Raw genomic sequence first — 25,707 nt, forward strand, 5'->3', positions numbered from 1 at the left:
CAAGATATGTGAGCGGAAAAAAATACAGAGTTGAAGAGTGATATTATAAAACATGTGAATCAAAAGAGAACTTCACAGATGATTATTAAGGCAGCGTCACATCGCTCAATGCAAGCCTTGCGGGCGATTTGTTTTCTGCCCGCAGGTCGCACACACGTCGCCAGCATTAACAGTATCTCCCACGCAGTTGCCCATAGAAGCACATGCAAGTCTGATTTGCATGCAGCAAAGTTTTGAACATATACAAAACTTTGTTTTGGGTGATTGCCCTGAACTAACCCTCAAGGCTTGCACAGAACGATGTGACAGAGCCGTTAAAAGATGCAAGGTAAGAGAGGATGAAGTCGTCAAATAAAAAAAGATAATGAATATACAGTACAGTTAAAAATTGATAAACTGAGAACACAAACTATGTTCACACATATACAATTTTCTAGGCAAAAAGAGACATTTATTGTCATGATTATTACTTTTTGGTTTGTTACACTGCTCATATGTATGTACATGATAATGATGAATACCAGATGTCAACGCTAGCATGATACAGATGCTACCAAGCTGAAAGAATAGTGACTTTTTACAATATATACATTTAATACTGAACACGACTAGTCACAGAAGAACAAGTAAATACAAAAATCAGAGTCTGATTTACTAACGAGGACATGTACCAAATAAAATTTGAAATCAAAATACTCATTAAGAACTTGCATGATTTCCTGTGTCTTTAAAGCTAATTCTATTAATTACATTGTGAAGTAAAGAATATTTGATTCCCATGTGATACAGTAATCGAGTCATAATTTGTAAAAACAAGGTGGTTCACAGAACAAATAAAATATGCAATATGATCTTTCGACCCCTAGATGACCTCAGCATTCCCATGAACACACATGTGATATTACCCAATGATCACTTGTACCAAGTTTTAAACACTTTTGATTACTAGGTACTGTAGCTGCCAAACTTTTTTTTAGGCAAGACAAAAAAAGAAGTGACATAATAAGTCAAAATTAGCAAGGGGGGGGGGAATAACCCAAGGTTTGGTTCAAAGTTAGCTAGTATCAAATCAAGACTCATTCATAGTGGGTGCCTATTAAAGCTACTTCAGAAAAATCTTTCCCTCTAAAATTATATTGTATAAAATAAGTTAAAAAGTCATGTTACATGGTCTGAATTACCCCTACCTAACAAGAATATACATTTGTGGAATTTAGTGGAAAAGGTTGCCTATTAGAGTGGCACATTTCCATAAATACCCTTACTTGGGGACAATCAGAAAGCAAATCGAAAAAAGATATGCATTAACCAAAATTAAGGCAAAGAGTCATTGATGGTAAGAATTTATCTCACTTGATTTGCATACAACAAAATTGGCATCAAACGAAAACATACTATTGTGATTGAATTTCCAGCAGAAGACCAGTACAAAACTCTCGCAACCTACAACTACATGTAACAATGAATGATAAAAAACCTCTTACATAATATTGAAATCAAATTCCCTCATGTATAACATGAGATTACGGCAACATTTCAAATAAATGTATGACTACACATCTGGCAAATTTGGTCTTGGCAATAAATAAGCTGCTGAAAAAAAATTGTCATATCTTATGCCCGACTGTCACAAATACTTTAGTATGCATATCTGGGGTCCGTTTCACAAAATTGGTTGTAATAACCAATGTGATATAACGGTTAAAAGCTACTGAAATCGCACAACCTTATTGGCTGGTAGTAAATTTGTTATTGAAATTGTCCAGTTTATACACCAAGTCTTTATTATGAAAAGAGACCCTGCTATCTTTATGAGAAAATGTACATGCCAAATCATCAGGAGTCATAACAACATTTGGGCCCGAATCCCGAATTCACAAAGTGGTTTTAAAACCATCGGTTGAACCCATGGTTCATGTAGATTTCCTGTACAAATTACGCTTATTTACTGCGCATAATGTCCAATGCTAATGTGCGCTTTTGTTACAGTGTGCCAAATTGATGCATGTTGCCATGGTTTAGTACAGCTGTACGCTATTTTATTAATGAGTCCTCTGTTTTGAATTAATGAGTCTACTCGTCAAACAGTGGACTAATGAATAAAATAGCGTACTTAAACATGGCAACATGCGTCAGTTTGGTGCACTGTGACAAAAGCGTGCATCAGCATTGGAATTTTTTTAACACAGCCCAATATGCGCTAAATTAAAGGGGAAGTTCAACCTGAAGAAGACTTTGTTGTAAAAATAGCAGAAAAAATTGTAAAAAATATTGGTGAACGTTTGAGGAAAATCTGTTGAAGAGTAAAAAAGTTATTAGAGTTCAAAGTTTTGGATTTGTGACGTCATAAAGGAGCAGCTGCCCCATGTGTTACGTAATATAAAATGTATGAATTTCAAATTTTGTATGGTTCCTGATGACTTAATTTTGTTTTTTATTCATGATCGGGTGTGAAATGATTTGTCTATTGATATAAAGGTACAGTGAAAACCATTTTCAATTTTCTGAGAAAATGACATTTCATTGATTTTTTACCATTCGCTATGTAGGAATGCTGCTCGCATTTGACGTCACAAATCAAATTAAAATTCTAATAACTTTAATTATTTGATGAATTTTTCTCAAACCTTCGGCAATATTTATTATTATTTTTCTGCTATTTTTACAATAAACTGTTTGTCAGGGTGAACTTCCCCTTTAAGCGTAATTCATACAGGAAATCTGCATAAACCATGGACTCAACTTTTGGCCTTTAAGTTTCAATGACTGCACTCAACACAAATGAATTTATTGGGTCCCTTGGAGTGTAAAGGTGCTGTCTCATTTGAATGTTTTAGCCAGCATATGCCAACGTACATTTGGCAAACTATATTACCAATTTTCCTATTAATTGATATCATTAATTAAATTTGTATTACAAGTATTGTCATTTGTTAACACAAAATTATTATCAGGATATTGATTACTTGATGATTTTATATCACTAATTAAATCATTGATATCAATGGCTTGCCATACATTCATCGGTGTATACCGGCTTAAACAGCTAGGTGTTACAGCTTCTTTAGCACAGGACAGAGCAGTGGCTGTGACTCAAGCCAGGGTGACATATAGTGCACCACTAATGAGGCAACTAGTAGGTGCCTGAAGGCCACCGCACGACCCGACTGGTCTGCGACTGAGTGAGGGGAAATGTAACGTCACAGCTCAGCTCTTGTCAGTTTGAGAGTCGCAGATCGGTCAGAGACAAATCGTAGGGATTTGACATGTCAAATAATTACAACTGCATTGCAAGCTCAATCCAACATCCAGCCATTCAGACAGAAGAGCTGCATTTAAATACCAACGTGTACATGATATACAACAGGCATATGCAGTACTAAAGCATAGTCGGATCGCAAGGTGTGTGGTGTCGAGGCTAATGGCTGCCTTGCGATTCATCTCTACTCACTCAGTCGCAGACCAGTCATAGACCTGTCGGGTCGTAGGGTGCTCGGTGGCCTTTAAAAATGCCATACATTATAATTTCTCTCCCTATGAAAGATAAATGGTCTGAAACATGGGGTGTCATGCTTTTCCAGTCATTTGTAGTTGTAAAAAGAAGTTAGAATATATAGTTACTTATTCTGAAGCAGTGCAAATCCACTATCTTTGATGTCTGGAAATTTATTACAATTTACTCATGACTCAAATTTGTTGAAGAAACTTCCTCCTATCATGGACAATAATGACACTAAAATAATGTCAATTGCCTTGATCAAGTACATGATTGAACATGAAATTCAACTACAGTAACAATCAAGTATTGTATTTGAACAGAATCCAAATAGATGACAAGCCAAGAATTTGTATGAAATAAAATGATCAAAATATATGTCAATGAACTTACTAGATCCAGATTTATGATGGTATGGTTACACCTATCAGAAATTGTAGGATCTCACATTTCTATCACTCAATCACATACTGACTTTGTCCAAAATAAGATCAAACATTTGCAGAATTACTTCTTATGACATCAAAGCATAGTACATTTATAAAACATAAACAGAGACTGCATTTCATAATAATAAAAACAAAAAATATATGTACAGCTTTCAAATACACATTAAAAAATCAAATGCAGGTATACATGAATTCATCAGATGTCATGCAAACATTACAATGTAGACACTAGTTTACAAATTAATTGAAAAGGGGAATCATGATTACAACTGCTGTAAAGACTACATCTAAGTTCAAAGGTCACAGGCTCACAATAACGTAATACCTACACTGTTCCTTCATGATCCTCTACAGTCAATGCTATGCATTTTAAATGCCCACATTTTGTATTGCGATCCATAGATTACCACCAAAAAAAATGAGCATGTACACATAGGGTATATGCTCATTATTTATCAAAATATCGGTACATTCACAGCCAACAATACACAAAATGGAGTTTTACAATTCATTTCATATTTCTTGTTAAAGTAGAGTCTGATTACCATTAAATGTCAAGTCCATCCCAGAAAAATGTTGATTTGAATCAATAGAGAAAAATCAAACAAGCATAACACTGAAAATTTCATCGAAATTGGATATCAAATAAGAAAAGTTATGAAATTCTTAAGTTTTTCTTGTTTTTCACAAAAGAGTTATATGCAAAACTGAGTGATATGCAAAAGAGAAAGTCGATGATTTCCTTAACTCACTATTTCTTTTGTGTTTTTATTGTTTGAATTATACAATATTTCAATTTTTACAGATTTGATAATGACCAACTTGAGAAAAGCAAAATAATGTTTAAACAATGGTAGTTCCACATGGTCAGGGAGGAATAAAACTTAATTTCACATGACAATGAGGGTAGAATTTAAACAATTCATATTTCACATAATGAAATACAAAAGAAAGTCAGTCAGTGATGTCATCAATCCCCCCACTTACATACTGACCAGGATGTGCATTAGCTGTTTTGCGAAATTAAGTGTAATTCTAAAATGTCATAACTTTCTTATTTTCCATCTGATTTTGATGAAATTATTAGCATTATGTTACTTGGATTTTTATCTTTTTACCCGATTTAACTTTTTGTTGGGGTGGATTTGTCCTTTAAGGAGACTACTCTTAAAAACGACATCAATTCATTGAAGTTAAACATTATGAAAGGTGGCCCTTGAATTAGTAGGAGCCTTTTTATTCAACACACTTCTGTGAATCCAAGGAAAAATCAAAATTTGCTTGCTTGTGAAACTGTTGAATCCCACCTATATGTCTATTTTTAGCAAATGAATCTCATCCCCTTTTTCATAGATCATTGATCAGAAGAAAAGATTGACATATCCCCTAATTTTGTCATGTCACTCATCACTCAGACTCTTAGTCTTTCTCCTTGCTGTAGTTTTCTTTAAACTGAAGTTAGCAATGAAAATGGTTGGTGGTTAATTTTCCTCTGTACCTGACTGACTGCTAAGAAAGCATGAATACTGCTTTTTTTTCTCTTTACATTTATGGAAACAACCAGAAGAGGGATGGCTTAATGTCTGATTTACCAGGTGGGTGTTTCATAAAGTTACGAACAACTTTATGAACGACTGGTAATAAATAGCACACACCATGGCCCCTATCAATCATAACTATGGAAATCCATCAGTGTCATATTTTTTTCTACAGGAAATTTGCAAAATGTTCTTTGTAAACAAATGAGAACACATCAAATTGTCAAATCAATGAATTCATGGATATTCTTTCATATTTAGAAAATCTTTTGAACAAACATGCAATTTACATGTTGACTTTGTTGGCTTTCCATAGTTGCGATTGATCGGATCAATCACAACTCTTTGTAAGACAGGGCCCAGATTACCATTAGTGTAGATCAGTTCCTAAGAAAGGCTCACCATTTGTTTGAAAAGTCAGTCGTAAGTTACAAGCAGCTTTATGAAACACCTACCTGGTAATATGCTTCAGGGCAATGCCATAAAATGATCAACCCTTATGTAGTCCAACCCCCCGTTCACTCAAGTGTTACTTCACTTCATACTCTGACCAAGCCATGGTCATTTGACAGCATTACAGACTGTCAAAAGAACAAGAAATCAGAGACAGAAAATTTCATGAAGGTGCCAGGATGTACATATTTTACGGAATTGCCCTTCAGCAGCAAGGATATTAGTGCACACACTTGGTTTTGCCGGACCACCACTCCAACAATAATGCTATCAAGCTTCCTCCAGCCTTGCATCCAAGTTCAGGTGTATTTACACTGTTCAATGGAATCTTTACATCAATTGCTAACTTCAGCTTTCTTAACTACTACGTGAAACACCCACATCATCATCATCATAATCCAAGCATTACATTGGCAATGAGAATAAAAATAGCACAGAAATACAGCTGACGTTGCTACAGAGCTTTCCGATGATATTCCGGAGGGGCAGCCTCGTAGTCGCTGGGTTTGAAGAGAGATGTGGAGTTCTTCTTGAGATAAGCCAGGAAATCATGGACGTGAGTCAGGAGGAGTTGCATACTCTTCTCATCAACAGGTGTAAAGGCAAGCATTCCACCAAGTTTCACTGATCCCGACAAGAACAGAGGAGAATGTTATTACCACAGATACTAATGAATTCAATCCCAAGCAATTTCAAATATTTCATAATTTATTTTCCATTTCTAACAAAAAATATCATGAATAAAACAGATTGTAAATGTACAAAATTTTGAGGAAATATAAATAGCAAATATGTCTTCATAAGGCAACAAAAGACAATCAGCGGGCCTGAAAATTATGTATTGACAAATAAACTATGAGTGTGAAGTTCTAAATCGGGATATCATAGAAAAAATACCCATATTCATGTATATATATGTACATGTCTAGGATTTAAAAAGACTGTCACAAACGCAAAAACACAATGCTAATCTTTTCATTCACAAAATGTATCTTAAAGCCATTGAATGATAGTATTAAGGTGTTGCCATTGGTTTCATTCATACAGTCTTACAACTTACCAAAGAGTCTGAGTAAATGAACAGCACCATATATCCTGGACATTGGTTCATCAGGGTGAGCTGCTAAGATCTAGGAAAGAGATTCGGATGCCGATGGGATTAAAGTATACTTCACATGGAAATTTCTTTGAAGAAAATAAAGTAGTATTCACGCCAAATGCATTCTATTGTTTTTTAAAACCTTATTCAACATTAAGTCTTCAAAATATACAGGTAACCTTATTCAACATTAAGTCTTCAAAATATACAGGTACCAGTGAGGAAGCACTGCGATGCATATCTTACAACAATGAGTTGTCTGGGTAAATTTTGGGCGATGGCCAATGGACATTTGGAGCATTCAGTCTATGCTGTTTGGTAGCCCCTCTCGCCAAAGGTAAATTACTCTTACAATGCATGACAGGTTAATTGTAATACTTCAAACAACTGTTCTAAATAGGAATTGAAAGTTCATAACATAACTCGATTGTCAAGAACAATATCTAGTTTACGGTGCAGTCTCGCCTGAATTGACAGTGTTTTAAAGGGGAAGTTCACCCTGAAGAAAACTTTGTTGTAAAAACAGCAGAAAAAATAGTAAAGAAATATTGGTGAAGGTTCGAGGAAAATCCGTTAAAGAGTACGAAAGTTATTAGAGTTCAATGTTTTAGATTTGTTACGTCATAAACGAGCAGCTGCTCCATGTGATATGTAATATAAAATGCATGAATTTCAAATTTTGTATGATTCCTGATGCCTTAATTTTGTTTTCTATTCATAATCGGGTGTGAAATGATTAGTCTATTGATATACAAAAGGTACAGTGAAAACCATTTTCAATTATCTGAGAAAATGAAATTTCATTGATTTTTTATCATTCGCTATGTAGGAATGCTGCTCGCATATGACGTCTCAAATCAAATAATTGAAATTCTAATAACTTTTTAATTATTTGATGAATTTTTCTCAAACCTTATTTTTTTCTGCTATTTTTACAATAAACTTTTTGTCAGGGTGAACTTCCCCTTTAATACTCTTCCTGTATCAATTCAAAAGACAGAATGAAATACTCACATCTGCAAACTGAGGTCTTTCAAATTTGTAGAGTAATTGTGTCCCTAACATAACATTGAAGTATTCTTTCAGCCCTTGGCAAATTTCAGCAATAGTGCTCTCTCTGTCAAAAAATAAGAAATAAAGAAAGAAGGAATATCAACATGTTACGAGAAGGGAGAACATAGTTTGATTGTTCAGTAGTAGAGTTTCTTCATCATCATATACTATGTAATCTTCAGACCCCCCCTCCCTCACCTGGTGAACAATATTACTAGGGTTGGCATATGTAATATTTGTAATGTTCATATCATCTCTAAGTCATTTAAAACTGCATATAAAAAAAGGCAGAAAATATGTATCACTCTACTATCTGTATGAAATTATATAATGTTCAAATTGACACAAGTGCGTACCTGGTAAATGTTAAAGTTCCCTTCAATTACAAACATTTTCATGACACATCTATCATTGATAAAAAATATTATGATCTTGAATTTGAAAATTCAAAGTCAACCTACTACTGTTCATCCCCATCCCAAGGGCCCGAATTCACAAAGGTGGTTTGAAAACCCACAGTTGAGTCCATGGTTTATGCAGATTTCCTGTATAATTTACGCTTATTTTACTGCGTATATTAAATAATGTCCAATGCTGAAGCGCGCTTTTGTCACACTGCACCAAATTGACGCCTGTTGGCGTGGTAATCCACGCTATTTTATTCATGAGTCCAATGTTCTGAATATGAGTCCACTCTTTGAACAGTGGACTCGTGAAAAAAAAAAAGCATATCTAACCATGGTAACAGGCATCAATTTGCCGCACTTTGAAAAAAGCGCGCATCAGCACTGGTCATTTTTTATACATGTGCTTGATACACGCTGAATTAAGCATAATTTATAAAGGAAATCTGCATAGACCATGGGTTCAACAGAGGGTTTTAAAAACCACCTTTGTGAATTTGGACCAATATCTCTCTAGTAAAGTATGTAAAAAAAAATCTTTCAAAGACTAGTATATAACTCAAATAAACCAAATTTGAGGAAAAATGTGAGTTATAATCAAAGATTGGCATTTCTTTAGAAGATATACTTACTTGGCTGGAGTCATGTCTTTCTTATTTCTCTTTTGTTTCATGTATTCCTCTAAAATCTGCTCCACTGTAGTCCTGGCAGGAAGATGCAGCAACTACACAGGGAAAATATAAATAAGAATACTACCAAACATGTCTTAAATTAAACAAAGTGCTGCACTCAACCCAGGTGGGGTAAATGGGTACTGGCAGGAAGTAATTCCTCAAAAAGCTGTGAGCACCGGAATCGGTAGACTACCGGCAGCTTAGCTGGGGTAATAATGGAGCGCCTTGAGCACCTAGCAAGGTGGATACATGCGCTACATGAATCCTATATCATTATCATTATTATAAAGAAGTGAAACAGGATATTCTCTGAGCATTTACAAGTTGGATTCTTTACTATGCCAGTCAAAATTGATGTACCCTACATATCTAAATATGAGACATTAGTACTACCCCAAAGGTGTAAACCTTCCTATGGAACAGTCTTCCAGAGCATGGCAGCAGGTCATAATCATCCATTCCAACCTTGAATAAACAGTGATCAAATTCCTTAATTTACAAACACAAGCAGACGTATTGATCAGCGTCCCTCACCCTCCAAATATGTTAGGATAAGAATAAATTTTTTTGTCTTTTGATACCACTTACTGAGCCTTTAAAGTGCCATCGACTTGAGGACTTGGCGAGATACCTTATCTTGCCATGTCAACATAATAACCTCATTATGTCAACTTGGCGAGATAATGTATCTCGCCAAGTTGACATATAACATTTTATAAGTCGACTTGGTGAGATAACGTATTTCGCCATGTCGACTTAATAAGGTTATAATGTTGACATGGCATGCTAAAGTATCTCGCCAAGTCGTCAAGTCGATGGCACTTTAAAGGCTAAGTAGCCACCAGAAGAAAAACATCTGCATACAATACAGTATAGATTCATAAATTCACCTATGACTGACATGATATATTTGTAAGATCATGGTATTTTTAAAGAAAATAAAGTACATACCATTTTTTGTCTTGTTATGGCATCCCAGTCATCGACTAAGATGGGTTTCAGCTCCTCAGGAACTTTGACTTTGATGTCTACCTTGCTAACAAATGATTCCTCCTACAAAACAAATGCAAGACCATAAGACCTTTTCAGATGTAATACAGCAAACCATTATCAACATATTACGGTACATATACATGCAAATAAACGCTCTTTATATGCTTCAAGAAGACAGACAGAATTGACAGTATTCCCTTGTAATGTTCTGATTTTATGAAAATAAAAATCCATATTTGATTGTTCGAAACATAAGTCAGAAATAGAAATCATCCAAAAAATCACTCTGTCCAATTAATGGTGGGTTCGGCAGCCACTGAGCAGCCCCAGATGTATGTAGCTCTATCCCTTAATCCTTTGACCACTCAATTAACTGGGACGATCGTGACCCTCACTCAGAATTATTTGCCGATATTAAGATTATCTGCAAAATGAAGGAGTACATTCTCATGATTCTCATGATTCGAGCCCAATCATCTCAGTGGCACCATACTCCGCTGGTACCCGGCCTGACCCGGCTGAAGTTGTTTAGCTTCCTGTACTAACAATAATCTCGAATTTTGTCTCAAAATCACTTTAACAATAGCTTACGCATAGTCCGTATACGACTACCCATGTATTACTGCATGAGCCTCCTTGGTAGGGTAGTATATTTTAGTAATTTTTATGCTAAAACCTTATAAATGAAAGCCAATCGTAGACAAAATTATAAAATGAAGTTATTGATTGTATATCTCTAAAAGAACGCATTTTTACAGGTCACCTAATATCTAAAATCCTTGCTTTTTTAAATCTCATGACTCAAAGCCAGTATTCAAGCTTATGAGGTATATGCACGTTCCAGGTGAAGCCGGTATTCTGGGTTCAAAGGGTTAAATTGTTGAGCACCAAACAGGGTATAGCAACTCCCATCTTTTAACGTCTTAAGGTCTGATGCAGTCACTTTTTCAACAAATTTAATTTGTCCTATTTCGGTTTTAGTCTTTTTGCATAAGACACATGCCTCTTCTGCATTTTATTGCCTTATCTATCTTAATTTGTACACAAAAAAGGTTGCTAAACTTTGTTAACTCTTTGTCCGCCGTGCTTGGAATCCCCTATTGCCGGATTAATTCTGTGGACACCAGAAATGGGTGTTCTGGATTTGCACGCATAGTTTACATGGCTGTAACTTTCTCATGTTTTTCATACAGAAAAATATTCTGCAGTAAAGTTGTAGAGTATGAAATTAGCTTTCTATTGATGTATATTTCATAAATATCTACTCATGTTTAGAAGATACATCTCTGATCAATGGAAACCTTCAAGTTTCAATTGGCAAAGTGTACAGGCTAGTCATTCCCAGATTCTTACAAAATATGAGAACTATTTATAACCCCCTTGCCAAAGAATGATAGTACAGGCCAAATACTCAAAGCCTAGGCTATTTTTTTCAATGGCAAGGCAGGAAGTGCAGCTTAGGGTGCTTAGCTTTTGTGATTGATAGCATTGTAGAAATCAATATAATCGGATTGTCGTGAGATTTGTGCCGATCAGCGTACTTGGCGAAGCAGCAAGTGTGCCAATCGGCAAACTTGGCGGACAAAGAGTTAAAGGCTCTGTAACATCGTTGCATGTAAGCCTTGCGTGTGACTTGCGGGTAACTATGCTGCTCTATCTTTAAAGACATGTATGTAACAGCACCATCCTTTTTGGTGGGCGACCTCATGACACATGTCCATACATGCATGTCTTAGGTCAATAAATAATACAAAATGAACAGGAAAACAAACTGAAAGGAAAGATATCTCGAAATGGGGTTGATTAACACTTTGTAGCAGCGTACCGTTTCAACTGTATTATCTGGGCGTGATCTCTTCTTCCTCAGAGAATCTGCTGGAGGAGCAGGGGCAGGGGTAGCAGCCACTGGAGTAGGCTCTTCTGGGGGTGGTTGGGGTGACGCTGCTGCAGAAGAAGGGGTTGATGCTAAAAAAACAAAATATACATAAAGAAGGGACACTTTAATAGTAAACACAAGTAGATCCGACCACAAACTAGAAGAGAATACTAGATTTTATAATTGCATTTTAAGTACAAAACATTCCATTTCGCATCTTAAGGAATTTGAATCATACCTTCGTTAAAAATTAATCAAACTAAATAGTGCAAGGAATATCAAAATTCAGTCTTAGAGCATTAGAGAAAAAAGCTATCTATAACAGCAGAATTGCCTTCTGCCTCAGTTCCAAGGAAATGGTAACATACATGTACCATGTCAAAATAGTTCAGTATTGAATGATGGCAGAACACACATGGAAATAATTTCTGTACAGGAGTACAGGCTATCTACATGTACAATAAAAATAATGAGGGAAATATTTGGATCATTTCCTAAAACCCAAGAAAACATGGTCAATGCATATTTCCAACATATGACATCCAAAGAATTTTTCAAGGTATGGCCTACATATCACAAAGCATCCCGATCTGCATAAGGAAAAACACTGACTATTAAGATCTGAAATATTGAAGTTGATTCAAGTATTCAGAAAATAGATCCACTGACCTGGTTCAGATGACGCCTTTGCTCCTCTCTTTGATGTAGTTTTTTCTGATGATGATGGTGTTGATGATTGAGCCTTTGATGACACTTCTTTATCAGGTTTCTTCTGACTACGAGCTCTCTTTTGCTTTCTGTGGTAAAACAAAGAACAGTCAAGTAGGTCAACTGGCTAAAATCATTTATGTTAGTTATAAATCTACCAAGATCAAATAAGGTTTTCAACAAGAAAAAAATAGACAATGGTAGTTTACATGTACATGAAACACAGTCATTTTTAGAAAATGGAGTCATGACTGTATGATAAATGGAGGAGGATTTCATGACTTTGAACAATTAGGTAATTTTCTAAATTCTTCATTCAAAGCATGGCAAACTCCATAAAAAAAACCCAAAACAAACAAACCTTGTTATCCATTCAAAAATATTCCTCATCTAATAAATCAAAAATCCATTTCTACTTTCTAATTGATCTAATTGCTATTTGGCAATTAAAAGAGAAATTGATCAGTTAAGATAATTCAGATATGAATTCAAGTAAAGTCAAACCTGTGTATAGTGGCAACCAAAAAAATAAAAAAAGTGGCCACTGTAAACAGGTGGCCATTATAGACAGGTTGGCAGCCATCTTGAATTTGCTTGCCACGTATTGTAGATATTGTGCAATATACTGGACATACAGTATGTGTCTCTAATTAATGAATTAATTTCCAATCCACCAAATAATATGTAGATTATATAATCATCATTTCAAAAGAATCTTGTCTAGATGCAGCTTCAAGTGTAAGGACTAGCGAGTTCAAGTACCATCACAGTCAAAAGCTTCAGTAAAGCGGATTTTAGTTGCCAATAAAGAGGGTGGTATATTGACAGAGGGACGCAAAATGAGTGGCCACTGGTCGAGTTTGGCAGGTGGCCACTATAGACATGGCCTACAACACACTTTAATTTCCTGTGGGGGAATTTTAAGTGGCCACTATAAGCAGGTGGCCACTACAGACAGGTGGCCGCTAAGGCAGGTTTGACTGTACTTCTAGAAACGGCATAGGGTCACCAAATATAAGGTACTGAGTAGAGTGAATGAGAACACTGGCCTAATAAGGACTTGATATCCTTAAACAGGGAACAAAATATCATTGTCAACTAAGTAATCTCTGAAGGAAAGTTGGACTGGTGAACCAGAAAGTGGGATAAGAAGTAAGGACAAACATGCTTCTACACAATACACACATCTAGTGAAAGATTGAGAAAATCTTTAGAAAGCTCTGGTTAACTGAGCCGATTCCATGACATTTGCATACTTGCCAACATTTGAAATCTAAAGAGGGACAAATTTGGCCGGGCGGCCCCCTGGACCCCCGGCCGGCCGGGGGTACAGGGGGCCGCTTAGCTTAGGCTCCTGACTTGGTTCAGGGGCAGCGCCCCAATTGGGTCCTCAAGGGGGCGTTGCCCCCTTGAGGCCCCAATTAAACATAGCACTATGGAGGGCCATTAGATGCTTAAAATGATACCAGAATCACATTATATATATATTAATAGGCACTCTACACACATGCCCCAGTTCTGTAGTTCAGTATCCATGATCTCGAAAATATTCTCCCCTGTTGATCTGTCAGAGCACTGTTGGAGTGACAAAAGTTTACATGCTACCTGACCAATTTTATCGTCATAAGTTTTCAGGAGTATTGGGTACAGTTTCACGGCTCCTTGATCGGTACTGCCATCTGTAGTCTGTAAGGCTGATGCTTGACTTTACTGACCAAAGCTTTCGCATAGCTGTCTGCTAGGGTACAAAGGATGTTACTTGTTTTTGTCCGAGCAGCACTGTAACCCTTAGCAATTTTTGAGTCGGGAAAAACTTGTCTGATTCTGAACAAATCACCAGCATGCCATGGTCAGAAACATCAATGTTATGTTCCACGAACTTCCACCAAAAAATCAGTAAATCTTACCTCGGCTCCAATGACAGAGGTATCCTCTTTGGGCATAAAGGAAGATATTTTGGACATGCGAGTCGCATCGAGATCCGCCTTTTCATTGTCGATGTGTTTTTTCTTCTCGGCGTGCCTTCTTATATCAAAATAGCTCCTCAACTTGAGTCGAGATTTCAATTTTATGTCCTGCCGGCAACACATGCAAAATGCAAATTCAACGCCTTTCGTGCTTGGCTTTATGACATGAAATCGTTGTTTGTACTCCCCTTTAAATTTCTGCAACCGTTTTCCACTCATTTTGATCAAATCCTCTCTAGTTTTGCGAAATAATCCCGTTAAATCCACGATCGTCGCATACCCCGTGAACAGCTCAGCAAGCGTTAATACATGTCCCACATATAGAGATCGGTGCTGTGCATACATGCGTTGTGCACAAGTACATGGGCACTCCGCATCGCATGCAAACAAACCACGTTTTCGCAGTCTAGTCAGTCGCATGTGTACACCGGTCACACAGCGGAAAATCGACTTGGGAGAGCGATCGAAACTTGACATACCGTACCGTACACATGACCGTACATGTACCATCGGTCAGTGTCGTTGGTGGGTCTGTAACATTACGTGTATCGATAGCTCAAACCCGGAAGTCATAGACAATACTGTACATTTCGTAATATTGAACACGCGCAAACACTTTTTTCTCTTGTTTTCTTTATTGATTTTTTTTTGTCTAGGCTCAAAAATCGGAACATTCCGATTTTTCTGCTCTACAAAATTAAAAAAACGGGACAATTCCGATAAAAACGGGACAGTTGGCAAGTATGCATTTGCTCCGGCGACAATGGCTCCGAAGGAAAATCTGCATGTTAAGCCAAGCATAAACCTAATCTCAAAAACTAAATAAACCCTAATCCTTATCTTTGCATTATTCTGAACCAAAAACTATATTACAATCCTAACTCTAACCCAATATTCTCTAAGATATTTAGACCGGAGCAAATTTCACAGGAGCGAATCTGGTGTCACCATTGAGCCACCCTAGCTAGAATATGATAAGGAAATGACTTACGCTTTCTGAGCTGCAAATAGCTCCTTCTGCTTCTGCAGATTGGCCTCATTAAACTTGAGCGCTCTGCTCTCAGGAACCCATTCATCCCAACTGTAGAAAAACAAAGATTAATGCAAAATGATCTCAAGTGATTGTTCAACATGTATCGACTGTCCTTTCTTTCCTCTTCAAGTACCGAAAACAGAGATAAAATAAAGGTTATAATTTCATGTACATTTCAAAGATACTATACACCCACCTGATATTGGATATCAATAGACATACATGTACAGCCCTACACTGTAAGTGTAATGACACCGATCTACATGTACTATGTACAGGAACCAATCTTGAAGAGTGCCATCAATTCAATCTCAACTTGAGATTTATTTTCACTCTTTAAAATATTAGATCTCAAGTCTAGATTTATTCTAGTAATTCATAGGCTTTTATGGGGCTGGAACCTACTGTATCTACATGTACATGTATCTAGCCACACAATAAGAAGATAATAATTTCATTGTACTACATAGATATGTAGGTACATAGGTATGTAGGAGTGTTGTGGCCCAGTGGATTAGTCTTATGACTTTGAAACAGAGGGCCGTGGGTCCAAATCCCAGCCATGGCATCGTTTCCTTTAGCAAGAAAAGTATCCACATTGTGGTGCACTTATCCCAGGTAAGGTACCCGACAGGATTAATTCCTTGAATGCACTGAGCGCTGAAAGGCAACTTGATCTAAAGCTGGGGTAATCATAAAAGTAATAATTAACAATGCACCTTGGAAATCAGAATATTTCTAGTTAGATGGCGCCCTATACATGTAAATGCCAATTATTACTATCATTATGAGGTCAAGAATCACATTATTTTATCATGTGTAGTACATTAGTACATAAAAAGAAAAATACAATAAAAATAAGAGTAATTGGGGTGAGAAAATTGAGGGACCTAAACTTACTTTTTATTCCAACCATTGTAGTGGATGAAATATCTGATCATTTTATCCTTGACCTCCGATTTGACGCACTAGGGAAGGAAAGAGACACAACCAAAATCATTAGGTGAGTAGGATAAAGTAATACCAGTATTTCAATTAGGTTGACAATGGATTGCAATATTAATAGTCAAATACATTTTGTTTTTAAAGATTGACTACTGATTTAAGACATTAAATGAAAATTGATATGGTGCAATAAACACATGTTCACTGTACAACATCTCTTTGTACACAGTTGAAAGTATACACTTTATCATCAATCATTGAACAAAGGCAATAATTTGGGAAGCATGGCCCATCACAGTCCATATAGATACATAATGGATTAATACTGTACTTTAGTTTATTTATCTTTTTCCCTTACAAGCAGCATTCTCGCCAGTGTATAATACGCATGGTGCAAACACCATGCGTGCGGAAATGGAGACCAAGTGGAACCATGCGTAAAATTTCAGCGACATGCGTGGAAAAATTAAATGGAAATATTCAGAAAAAAATAATACACTCCATGAACTCATCTTAGTGATATCAACTTCATTTATCGGGTTGCGCCGAAGTCCCACCAACTTAAAACCACTTACAGGCGGTACGGTCGTTCCGTTGCCTATTCCCCCGTCTGCCCCGCACATCACACCAGCTATGCTCCATGACCTACCGGTAGCTGCGCTTACTGATATGATGGGAGTGGAACTTGGAATAAATGCATTGTATACCGGTATACAGGAACATGTACTGTGTATGTCATTTTATCCCGCCCTCTCTGCACACAATGAACGAATAGCAAAGGAGTTTGAGAACTGTGCGTGACCGCTATGGTGCATGGATGTTAGGCCTGGGACGATTGTCATTTTTACCATTCAATTATTTCCTGAAAAAATAATCGAATGATTCGATTGTTCGTCGGGAATCAGGTCTTTTAAGTCACAATAGTTGACCTACTTTATGGTGAAATCTCCATCAAAGTCACATGTTTAGAATAAATGAAAGTGGGACATTTTTCCCCTTCTCCATGATATTTATATCAAAAGAAACTACATGAAATGAGATTAAAACTTTCAGTTTATTGTTCCAATGAAAATCCTTCCTAAATCCATGCTGGTACTCTGGTATTATGCATGCATCCCTCCAAGTGCCACACCCCTGCATATGAATGAATCAGCCCAGATCAGCAGTCCAAAGTCCAAAGATGTAAACAACTCATTCATGAACTATTCTTTGAGACTGACCCCAGGTGGAGCATTTCTTGAACAATTTCATCCCTTGCCCACACCATGTCCCCGCCCCCACTTGTGGCACTGCCCACGATTCTACACATGTATTTCAAAAAAATATTTTGCAAAATATTTAATTTGAAATACCTTTTAAAATTACGATTTTTTATCATTTGAACCTACATGTATAACTGGGTCTATTTTTGGAGACTAGTCGAGAAAGTACATGTACCGGTGAAGACGGGCGCATGTTGGAATGTAGTTTTCATTGTGTGAGGGGGATAGAAAAAAGGTTGCATCATTGTTTTGAAACAATAAAGGAATTCTCCGGCTCCCACCCTTATCTTTCTCTCTCCCTCACACACACACAGATGGGGGAGGGGTCAATTTATTTCTGAAGTCATGACCTCTCCTGATAAGGGAACCACTGCCTTCTTCTTTGTTTCCCCAAAAGTTTCATTGGCTATCCGAAGGTCCAATCAGCTCAAGTGAGCTTGGTTGTGTGTTTTCTTATTGTTTTGTGCACGCAGACAATGAACTCATTTTGTGTATCGAGGGCAAGGTTGGGTGGGATTAAAAAAAATTCGAGCGCTTTCATGTTGGTGTGTAAGTGAATGTAATACAATCATTGATTATTATTGAAAAATTATCTCGGTAACATAATTTTTAAACCTGTATGAAGTGTCATCATTGTTTTCTTGTCATTTTGTTATTATTACTTGGGTATTCGAGTTCTCCCAATGTCATAATCGGGATCTGCCGAACATTCGATTTGTGTAAATTTTGCTAATCGATTGGTGATTGGCGGCATGCCAATCGAACCATTCGATCAATCGATGTTTACTCCCAGGCCTAGCATTTATGTGCATTTGTGTGGGCTTAAAAATACGCCACAATGGGCTTCCTTGGCGTCTCTATTTGATGAAATGGCCGCTGCTTCCGCGCTCCGCGTACCCCCCGAGAGTGGCAGCACAAGTCCCCGACATGGGTGAATTATTTTCTGGCGAGAACGCTGCTTACAAGCTTTATGTGAACGTTTTTTTTTTTTGTTAGCCATGTTGACTTTTGAAACATTGCAGGTTATGGGAACTACAACAAAAATAAGGGAAACAAACAGAGGCGGCAGATCGTCAGGCTCATACAATGAAAGTGGAGGGCCACCTGTTGTTTGGCAGACAAAAGGTGCCCCTCCACTTTCTTTGTCCGAGCCTGATGTTCCGCCGCCTCTGGAAACAAAACCAAAAGAATAAAATGTTGCTACTTTACCTTGGCTTCATATAGGAGAGGTCCATGGAAGCAGAGCACTCTTTCACCTGTTATAGGGGTACAACAAAGAGAGTTATTTCTTCATCACATAATCCTTAATGTTGGTTTCTAAAAACTGATTCAGCATGAAGTGTTCGTAATGTACACTCCTTTCCACTTTTATTCATTTTTGTCAAAAGATTTTCAACAGTTTTTTCCAACTTCAAATAGACTCCTGTTTTAGCATGAATGGCTGGTAAAAAATGATTTTACTGGTAAATACTGCCACACATAAAAAAAAGGAAATATCAAATCTAGAGCCAAAGATTTTACAGTAAAGAAGCTTTTCTGCAATATTTTTCAAAACTTCATTCTACCAATTTTTAATATATTTGTCTGATTTTAAATTGCATGTTGAATTTGAACTTTCAACTTTCATCTCAATCTTTATTGAAATCTTAAGATGTACTAACAATCTTTCACAGCTGTGACTGGACATAGCGCATAGTGAATTCATAAGTATATGCATGCAAGAGCAGCTGAACTGCACTTCAACCCAGAACTATTCGCACTTGCACCACGCTCAAATCAAGTCTAATCAAGGCACCCCGAACATTTCAGTTGACTTATGTACAATTTATGTACAGATTCAATATGATTGACTTTTTCTGTTTTTTTGCGCACTTTTGACGACACGGTTTCTTAAATCCGAGATAAGCCTCTGCATGCTTTGGAAATAAGCCATATCAGATTCCACATTTTTTACGGCAAATGTAGCTTTGCTTTCTATAAATTCTAACTTTTAGCTTTATGAAGTTGAAATCGGGACTTTCCATGACACTGATGAGTATACAAATGGGTGCTTCTGTTTGGTGCGTAGGTGATTGAATGTGCATGCTGGCTTGTGATTGACTGCTAAATCTCTGTACACCTACATGTCAAATTTAGGCAGGATACGCATCACAATTTCACAACTTATCGTCGTGCACTCCTAGTATTAATGAGGTCAAAACCTAGATTTATTTGCAGAGCTGAAAGATGTTAAAGACCCTGACCGGTGTAAAAACAATCATATATTAAAAGAAAGGCAATGATTTATACAATACAAATATACTAAAGATATTCTATACATCTCCTTCCATTTTTAAGAAATATTAGATAAAAATCAAAGAAACTGCTCCTCCAAAGTACGCTTCGATTGAGCACCCCACGTCGCCTGGAAAGGATGACGTCATGTTGTGTCTGGAGGGTTGCGATTCCATAGGTTTGTGTACAAAAGCATTGGGTATTTTCTTCCATTTCTATATTATGAATCCAATTTTTTTTCGTTTTCAGATGAAAATGGCACTCACAATTATTCACTGTTGAAATTGATGGAAACCTACAACTATTCACTGCCTTTTTTGTGACTTCTTTGTTTGGCTCTTATTGGGCCTAAATTGCTATGTCAGGAAAAGTTGTGATACATAATCTGAATGCAGACAGATTTGAAATCTACGCCAAATAAGCAGGAAATAAAATATGGCAAAAACTAGTTCAAAATTGTAGATTTCATAATTTAAGCATGTAGGAAAAAATATATGTGATATCACTCTGTGATGGAAGTGAAGAAAATGAAATGCATAATCTGGAAAGCAAAAAAATAACCCAGTTTTTCTGTGTACAAACCTATGGAATCGCGACGCTTCTTACACAACGTGACGTCACGGTCTCGAGGCATTTGAAAAGCACAATAAAGCCTATTTTCTAAGCCGGGTTCCAAGCCCGATAATTGGAATATTTTTAAGCAAAATACTCAGCTGGGAAGGGTGAAAATGAATAAAGCTCACAATGCTGTATTTAGTAGCTTATAAGCTTTCGATTGGTATATAATTTGTCAATTTCATTTTTGGGTCCGGTCTGGGTCTTTAAGATAAGTCGAACTCAAAACAATCTCCTATCTGAACTCGATAATTTGATATCGAGAGAGGAAACGAAGAACAGGATAAGGTCAATGTGAAGATACACATGAAACTTGTTGTAGAAGACAATCCCTATCTTAAAGGAGCTCGGGACAGGCCATCAGCAGTTTTAGACGCCAAGGAAAAGATCATCGAAGGTATGGAAATCATCGAAAACAGACAGAAACTTATCAAATTGGCCAACAAGTAGTCATTAGGGTGGAAGCTTGTTGATGAGTATGAGCAGAACACATTAGCCAATGACTCAGACGATGAAAAGCGCAGCCAAGTTCAAAGCCGAGCCGAGAGCGGAAAGGAAGGTGAAGAAATCCAAGACACCAGAAGGAAGGTGTTATTTTCCTTATGTCGGGAACCAATCTTCACCATGGAAAAGCCATCCAGGTTTCCAGATAGAGCCCCACACCAAGCCACACGTCGTCATCCTATACCCCTTTTGGTCAAATGACACCAGAGGACCAGCATCTCTTTTTCCTGCAGAAAACCAGGCCACTGGAAGGTAGATTGCCTGTCCATTGGAGGCATCCGTTCAGATCAGATAAGTGAATCTGAGGTTTTTCTTCAGCATAGAACGATAGCATATAATAGTTCCCTCCCCCCATTGGAAAAGTGATATCTGAAATTAAACAAGAACAAAGTACAGATTTGATACATTCCACAAAGGAAAATAAACTTGAGTGTCAAGATAGTGAGTTGGGAGACTCGAGAGAGGAGAATGTTTCTCTTTTTGGAAAATTGAAAGAAAATGCTAGAGCATTCGCAGGATTTGGCGCAAGTAAGGAGATTTTAGACATTATTGAGAACGGTTACAAATTGCCTTTACATACATTGCCTGATGATTGAGAGCTCACGAAGAACAGATCTCTACGTAATCATTCAAATTTCATAGAGGAAGAAATTGATAAGGAGAAGTTGCGTTTCAGAAGTGGAATATAAGTCAGTTGTTGACGTGTATGAAATCCGCCCATTGTTGGGTGGTCGCATGATGAAAGTGAATCGAAAACTCCTCGTCAAGGACCCCAGGGATGATAGATTGCCTGGCGGGTTTGAGGACTCTTCCCTTCAGCATGAAAAGTGTAAAGACCCAATAACGGTCCAAGCCAAAAATGCTGGTAATGAGGAAGAACTCCAATTGATCTTTGTTTGGGATTCAACACACCCAGGTGACCAGTCAGTTGTACAGTCACCAGATGTACATGTATGTGATGGTCCTCGGCGTTCAAGCCGAATAAATAAAAGGGTCCATAGTAACCCGAATCATCTCCCTCGTTCTGTGCTAAAGTAGTAACAGGAAGTCGTCTTCCCCATAAGGGGGGGGGGCCAACAACAAGCTCATTTCGTTTTATGACCGGTTATCGTTTTTTTATCATTTTTTTTTTGGTTGACAGCAAACAAATGTTTCTATATATTTTGATATTTGTGATTTGCTACATGTATTTTGATTATTATATTGCCTAATCTACCAGTTATTGTCATAATTACCATAATTGACTGCGAACAAATGTTATCATACGTGTATATTTTTTTATATTTTGTCATTTTGTGATGGGCGGTTTGAATTATTTTATCGCTTAATTAATGTATTGCCAGGCAATTTCATTAATTGGGGGGAAATTTGTTGTAATGTGAAATTGGCTACCCCTATTGGGTTGTATCAGGCTATTTAAATTTGCTGTAGTTTGGTGAACAATGGCTATTGTTCAAAGTGTATTCAGGTATGCATTTAAGCATCCCTGGATATACTTGGCTGGGTTGATCTCTTGACCAATCAAGAGTCAGTTGGGGGTAGCAATAATGTACCCCCAATAGGTATAGGAGGCTTTCTTTTCAAGCCAGCTAGAGCACAAATTTGGCGGGAAGAGGGCAGAAGAGATTGAGCTTTTGAAGAAGGTTGTCTTCCCCGTGTCAGTTTGAGTCAAAGTACAAGTGAGTTAATTATTATTGTTATTATACTACTGTATACTTGTAAACTTTGTGTAATCATGTATTTTACTCTTACTAAATAATTATTGATGCCTACTGGATGATTTTATATGTAAACTGACATATTTTATGCCTCTGAAGTTAAGATTTTTATAAATGTTTTTACATTAATGTAACCCACTTACCATCAGATCCATTTCATGATGTTGATTGTAGTTTGTTTTATTTTTCCCTTTAGCTCAACCCCACTAGAGGATGTTTGCATCTACACTGTAGGCCTAATTACCAGAGTAGAGTACATTTTTGTAACTTAGAGGTATTGAGAGTAGTGGGCGGTGAGTTATTTCAATTGGATCGTATTGCAATAAAACCTGTCTTTTATTACGTAATATTCAGGAATTGTTTTTTTTGCATTTTCATCCAAACTGCAGTTTAGTTATAGATGATATAAATGTATATTTTTATCAAACCTTATGTGTGAAGCAAGAATAAAGAAATGTCATATTGAGACTTGTAATCATCATATTGTGTAAACTATTTATTGAAATAACTGTAAGTTATCACATGGAATAAATGTTGTACATGGGTCATATGATGTTATTTTATCAAGATATATTTACATTGTATTTTTATTATTCTTTGTCTCTGCAGCGAGGCTGTTTTTCGTAGAATAAAATACCTGAACTACTGCAAAGTCAAACCAGTCATGCCAGTCTGAGCTTGGCTTTCTCTCATATCAGTTGTTAATCTTTATTATAAACAGTGTATGAAAACAAGGGAAAACTTGGACTTTAGGAATATCAATCCGCATTTGTACAAGAACAAATTTATTAAAGTATGAAGATGCCTCGGTTGCTAGTGACGTATTTTGAACAAGGGGATAACGTTTTCACATTTGATTTTAAATCACCATGCCTCAACATTCGATCGAAGGTGCGGAGATTGAAATTCATCAAATCAGCATCAGGTCCATATATTTGTCACTGTCAGAAAATATGTCATTGCCATTGTCAATGCACTATGTCTATGAGTATGATGATAATCACCCATGGATTCGTATCATCTCGCGTGCGAAGGAATATCAGTCATACGTACGCGACACACACGACACTTCCAAAATACAGTGGGCTTTTGCCCACATAAAACATCATGTATGATTTGGTATTCCACATCCTGCTATGACACTTACCGAATCATTTAGATCCTTCTGTGACTTCTCCTTGAAGTTTCTTTCTAAAAATATGTATATTTTCTTGATCTTTAGTGAAGATTTCACGGAGATAGAAATCAATCAGCGTGGATATCAATTTTCTCCTAAAGAGGGCGCGCGATTTATATTCATATCAAAGACACGACAAGGGAAAGAATAGGCACCTACACTATTTTACACGCATATCGACGCAAGGCATTACGCAAAGTCTGTGAAGTGTCCAATCTTTTCATTGTATAGACTTTGGTATACCGTATACGTATTGACGTTCGTCAAAGCTTGTACTGCTGGTTTCTTTCCAGGCACGTATATTATTTTCATTTTTTTTTATCAGTCATCTTTTTAAATTAATTGCAAATAAGTGTTATCATCACCAATAATAATCTTTAATTATGTTTTTGAAGGTATTTCATTCATTGGTGCCCATAATTAGTAAATCCATAATCATAAGGATTGCGCATTCAAAGAATTTATATACAGTTATAAAATTACCGAGGAGCTGAATCAAGGTTGTGAAATTATAAGCGCCACCAACGGGCTTCCTTGTAATTCCGAGGAAGAGACAAGCGAAGTCACTTTCGAGGCCGAGGTAAGCGAAATTTGCTTTTTTTTAATGATTATTTTATTATTTTCATATTTAATAAACTATTGCTACTTACCGGCAAGAGCCCCGGTGCGAAGCGAGGAGTTTCGGCAAATATTACTTCAGCAATGAAGCGATGTTTGCCGACTACTTCGAAATCCAGGGTCAAACACGGTCTATTGTACGAGGTTAGTACATACTAACCTCGTATAATGTGTGAGTGGATGATAATGATATTCAACTCATTCTCCATGTTCTCTGTCATTTTTAGAGAGATATAAATATATATACCGTATATATGGCGAGTTTCATTTCATTCGTCTTGTTTTTGTAATCTTGTTCGATGCATTGCTCTGTGCAATTGAACTGAGGAAGTCCTGCGATGCGAAATTGTTTTCCCGTCCGCGTAATACAAAGCGTGACGACGCGACGGCTACTAATAGTACGAGTGCGAGAACCTGGGCCTACGAGAAAATGCACATGTGGGACCGTACTCCAACAAAAGCTTGCATTTCACGTGCGATCTTTCAAGAATTCTTGAAATATCGGAGTAAGAAAGAGATTATTCCAAGTGTTACAAAATAGAAATTAACGTATCTCTCCGCATAATATGTGTAGAATAAAAATAAAAATGAAATATTCATGTAAAACATAGAATTTACCTTCCGAAAACTTTGTCTTGACAGGTGCCATGGTCAGTCTTTGACATCAATTGACCTTTTACCTTGATTGACAGTGCAGTGCTTTGGTGGTGCAGTGATGATGACTGCGCGCGCTGCGCTGTTTTAGTTTTTTTTAGGGGGGGGGGGGGTCCGTTTAATGTAATCATAGAGATAACTAGTAATATATATCTCTATGACATACTTATCGATTATCATGTGGCTCACTCAAATAA

The 25,707-nt window shown here is 36.9% G+C and overlaps 1 protein-coding gene across 1 annotated transcript; it reads right to left on the reverse strand.

Moving 5' to 3' along the window:
* Positions 1-5,751: 5,751 nt before the first annotated feature.
* On the reverse strand, positions 5,752-25,545 carry LOC121415735 (mortality factor 4-like protein 1). Its single transcript, XM_041609060.1, has 11 exons — positions 25,475-25,545; positions 19,160-19,206; positions 16,644-16,711; positions 15,702-15,791; positions 12,705-12,832; positions 11,985-12,124; positions 10,118-10,219; positions 9,125-9,216; positions 8,050-8,152; positions 6,997-7,066; positions 5,752-6,560 (listed from the first exon to the last, which is right to left on the reverse strand). The coding sequence occupies exons 1-11, from the start codon at positions 25,503-25,505 to the stop codon at positions 6,391-6,393; spliced, it is 1,041 nt and encodes a 346-aa protein (XP_041464994.1). The 5' UTR covers positions 25,506-25,545; the 3' UTR covers positions 5,752-6,390.
* Between the last annotated feature and the right edge of the window lie 162 nt (positions 25,546-25,707).

This window comes from Lytechinus variegatus, chromosome 5 (assembly GCF_018143015.1).
Source record: "Lytechinus variegatus isolate NC3 chromosome 5, Lvar_3.0, whole genome shotgun sequence".
Taxonomy (NCBI): domain Eukaryota; kingdom Metazoa; phylum Echinodermata; class Echinoidea; order Temnopleuroida; family Toxopneustidae; genus Lytechinus; species Lytechinus variegatus.

What these genes read in the sequence shown, in the direction of transcription:
- LOC121415735 (XM_041609060.1), bottom strand. Translation starts at nt 25,505, where the DNA reads ATGGCACCTGTCAAGACAAAGTTTTCGGAAG. An exon ending in CTATTTGCAGCTCAGAAAGC is followed by an intron (nt 12,833 to 15,701) that starts GTAAGTCATTTC and finishes GTTTTACCACAG; the next exon opens with AAAGCAAAAGAGAGCTCGTA. An exon ending in TCATTTACTCAGACTCTTTG is followed by an intron (nt 6,561 to 6,996) that starts GTAAGTTGTAAG and finishes TGTCGGGATCAG; the next exon opens with TGAAACTTGGTGGAATGCTT.